Source organism: Lutra lutra, chromosome 10 (genome assembly GCF_902655055.1).
Source record: "Lutra lutra chromosome 10, mLutLut1.2, whole genome shotgun sequence".
NCBI lineage: Eukaryota > Metazoa > Chordata > Mammalia > Carnivora > Mustelidae > Lutra > Lutra lutra.
The window spans coordinates 88,771,151-88,775,365 of record NC_062287.1 but is presented as its reverse complement, the minus strand read 5'-3'; the positions used below and the strand labels follow the sequence as shown (position 1 = coordinate 88,775,365).

Genomic DNA, 4,215 nt, shown 5'->3' with positions numbered 1-4,215 from the left:
CTTTCAAATAACTGATTTCTCCTGTCGCTTTTCTGAACTCCCTAAACGGCTCCAGCAATCAGCTCATCAGTTATCCATTTCTGACATGCATGTAGCACCACGGGCCTCTCCCGTCTACCACTGCCTGGGTGGTGAAACCCTACACACAGGACTGAAGCGTGCGAGGAGGGGGTCTCAGTGCAACCCAGAGGAAAACTGATTTGCAAAACCAACTCAAAAGCAGCTACCCTCCTTAAAATTCCATTGAATCTTGAGTTTCCAGAGAGTCCTCTAAGCCTAAGGGGTCCCCTACGCCTGCCTGCGAGCTTAAGGTAAACCCGGAGTTTTTATATGCATTATGAGCATTCATAAACTTCTGCAAGTATTTGGAGGTATACAGCCAGTGGTGTTTCAAGACGTCTTCCATCTCATAGCACTTGGACTGTCTGGCATTCATTTTTCGGAAGCGCCTGAACAGTTTGTTGCCAGACTCATTTCCCTCACTCGCCCATGCCCCAATGGAGCCATCTCTCTCAATAATTTCAGGGACATGTGCCAGGGTTTTGTGAAAATAATTGGTGATTTTGCCCTCATATCTATACTTGAACTTGGTAGAGAGGAGCTCAGCAAAACGCTGTGAATTGAAGCTATACTGGCAGAGAGATTCTGGGCACTCTTTGGCAGGACACGATGATCGCCACACCGGCTTCATCTTAAGGTAAAGGTCCATCAGCTCCCTCAGAGCTTCATGCCTCTCCTCAGAGGGAATTAACTCACAGACTGCTTCAATGGTCTCTTGGGTCATGAGCTTCCTGGCAAAGTTGCCGTTCATCCTCATGATCGGTTTCAGGTTCATCTTCTTCCGGAGATGCTTGTCCAACGTAGCCTGCCATCTCTTCCTTTCCTCTTTGGAGGCATTGGGATTCTTGTACACCTCCCCTATCTCTAGCTGGAAAATCTTGTAGAACTCGGCTGCATTGCCAATGTCACAGTGGAGCGCATCTATGGAAGGGACCGTCTCAATGAAAGGTTTCGATGAGACCCCTTTCACCCGGTCCCGCAGCTCTTCCACCGACTCGTGGTACGGGTTAGAACGCCAGACCTCATAGCGCTCCAGGTTCTCGGAGTGGCTTCTGGTGATGGAGTGGAAGATGAGATTTTGAGACGCTTCTAGGCGGGTGGCGTCACAAAGGGTACAAATGTAGACTGAGCCAGAAGCCTCGAGGCCTTCGACTTCCCGGACGAGTTTCTCATCGTAGCCGGTGCCCCTGAAGATGAACTTGAAACTCCGAAGGATGCCTCCCATCTCGAGCATTAATTGGCTGCTCTTCATGGCCTCCCTTTCAGCAATGAGAGGGCTCAGGATGGCCGTCAGGGTCTCGTGGTCAGACTCATCTGCCAGCATGAGACACAGGGGCTTACAGCACAGTTCGGAGTTGGGTTTGACTTCTTCAAACACCTTCACATGTTCGGAGCCACATGCTATTGTAATTTTCATGACCGTGAACGAAAACCGAACGGCCTTTTCTGGAACCACGGGCCCACTCCCATGCTTCTCGCTCACGTCTCCCATTCCATCGCAAGACTCCTTTACCACAACGGTGAAGGGGCCGTTGAGGTAGTCATCAAGGTCTTGGGCTCTCATGCCTTCCAGGATGTCTTCCTCCATGTCCATCAGAGCAGACACCAAAGCCGAATCGTAGCGGAACCGCTTCGCAATGGTGTCCATGGGGTAATCGTCCACAGAGGAGGACAGACCCGACAGGCCGTCAATAATGCCCACGTCTGTGCTGGAGGACACGTTCTTCAGAGGCGGCTGCCACTCAAAGGGGTGGTAGCCCGGCAGGAGGACCTTCTCAGCATTCCGAAGGGCATGCAAAGGCTGAAAAATCTGCCTCCCGGTGATGGCTTTCACAGTCCTGTACATCTTGTGGTACTGACTGCAGCTGAGGAAGGTGTTGACACGGATGGCCAGGCAGACAGCTGGCTGCAGGCCAGAGCCCCGTCCCTGCATGATGGCCTCCAGCTCATCCGCCTGCCTGTGCTCATTCCTGGCCCTCAGCGCCAGCAGGAACAAGGTCAGACACACCGATTTCACATCTCCACCTTCTTCTTTGTCCGCGAAAGCCTTGACTTGGAGCTTGAGCTCCCTCAGGCGGTGCTTCTGAGCCCTTCGGGTCAAGGACAGGAGATGCTGGCGGGGCCGACCCCCCTTGTTAATATGCACAAAAGTCTCTTTGGATTCCTTGTGGCTTGACACGTGGTGATTGTATTTTTCCAAGCTGATCTCCTTGTTGCACTCTTTGGCTGGACATTTCACCATCAGGGAATTCAAGATGCTCAAAAAGGACTTCACTGGGCTCTCCAGGTCGGTAGGGAAGCAGGGATATTGGCAACAGGGACAGTAGCTGCCCATGACTTTCAGGCATCTGAGAATGCAGATCCTGCAAAACACGTGCTTACAGGTAGTCTCCACGGGATCAGCCAGGATGTGTTCACAAATCTGGCAGGAGATGGATTTCACAAAGTGTGCCGGGAAGTCCACAGCAAGAAGCTTGGTACTAAGATGTATATGATTGCAGTTGGAAATCTTCTGCATCACTTCTTTGCTGTTAATCCTTGCCTGGGCTCTTCTCTTGTGCCGACGGGCTCTTCTAGCTCGGTGAACCGCGGTTTTGAGTTTTTTGCTGAGCTGCATGTTTGGCTGATGGCTCTTCCTCTTGAGTCCCTGGCGGGCAGCACGGCAGATGTCACAGGATGGCGTGTGGGGGTGCCACTCCATGGTTGCATTCCTTGGGAAGGAAACCTCACATGGGACGCTGCTAAACTTCTTGTACATGATGCGCCAGCAGTTATGGCAGAACTCAGTGGGGTGGATGGAGTCAACATCTGCTTTCACGTCCATCCGGAAGACCTTGGCAATGAGGTCTGGCCAGGATGTAGCTCTCCTTTCCTTCTTTCGTAAAAGGACTTGGGTTTTACCATCCACGGGCCCATGGACTGGATATCTTCTATTGTGCTCATCGGTTTTAAAAGATTTCCCACAGATACGGCAGAGATGTCGAAGGTTGGCTTGGTGGATGGCTTTGTCTCTTTCTTTCCCATCATCATGGGATTTCTTCAGAAACTTAGGGTGAACGTTTACTGCTGGTTGACTCAGAGCTGGCTTCTGACCATCAGCCTTGTCCAGGACTCCTGGAGATTGCTCCAGAGAGGGTTTCCCCTCAGAGGAAACTTTCTTTTCTTTTTGAGCCTCTTCAGGTGCCTTTTCAAAAGATCGCACCCTGAATAGTTTAAATTTCCATTCTGAAAATTTAATATGCGGGTGCTGAATTTCATCTGGGGCAGAAGCGAGTCCCAGGGTGGGTGGCAAAGAGACAGCCATGCTGGCTGAAAATCCTGAGAACAATGAAAAAAGTCAGATGAAGAAAAAATTCGATATCCCACTGATGCATCTTAGAAGGAATACAAATTAATACATTCATTCATTCATTGATCCAAAAAGTTACTTATTAAACCTCTTATTTTAATATACTCTGTTAGGTGCTGAGTATACAGCAGAGAACATTCATTCTCTGCTTTGACCGTATCCATGGTTATCTTTACCAACATGCACCACTGTGGTTCATTTTATGTATATTTGTACAATCTTATTTTCTTGTCACCAAAACCTTAAGGTCTTTGAGGACAGAATCTCTGAGTGATTCATCTCTATCTCTCCAACATTCCTAGTACATACTAGGGCTGAATAGTTATTTGCGGAATAAATACAAGGAAAAACTGGCTAGTAAAACCATGGAAAAGTCATATTTCCTGCATTGTATTAGCCTCATTGCACTAGCTGGACAATATATTTCCAGCTTTTTAAAGCAGTCTCCCAGGAGGTTGTTTGTTTATTTCTTCCAAGCGGGTCATAAAGGGATGATAAAGCTACAAACGCAAAGAAACTAATTACTCACTACTTGAAAGGATGAAGTGAATTTTGAGGCATTATGAATGCTAACTAATAATAAGTATCATGGATAGTAATTATGCTTACAATTTTAATTAGTGAACACTGCTGTAAATTTTTTTTAAAGATTTTATTTATTTATTTGACAGAGAGAGATCACAAGCAGGCAGAGAGGCAGGCAGAGAGAGAGGAGGAAGCAGGCTCCCTGCTGAGCAGAGAGCCCGATGCGGGGCTCGATCCCAGGACCCTGAGATCATGACCTGAGCCGAAGGCAGAGGCTTAAC

At 48.5% G+C, this 4,215-nt stretch overlaps 1 protein-coding gene across 1 annotated transcript; it reads right to left on the bottom strand.

Annotated features, from left to right (window-relative positions):
• Nucleotides 1-232: 232 nt before the first annotated feature.
• RAG1 (recombination activating 1) lies at nt 233-3,364 on the bottom strand. The gene has a single exon (XM_047693236.1). The coding sequence runs from the start codon at nt 3,362-3,364 to the stop codon at nt 233-235; it is 3,132 nt and encodes a 1,043-aa protein (XP_047549192.1).
• Between the last annotated feature and the right edge of the window lie 851 nt (nt 3,365-4,215).

Excerpts from the sequence above, each read along its gene's own strand:
- RAG1 (XM_047693236.1), bottom strand. The coding sequence starts at position 3,364 with ATGGCTGTCTCTTTGCCACCCACCCTGGGACTCGCTTCTGCCCCAGAT.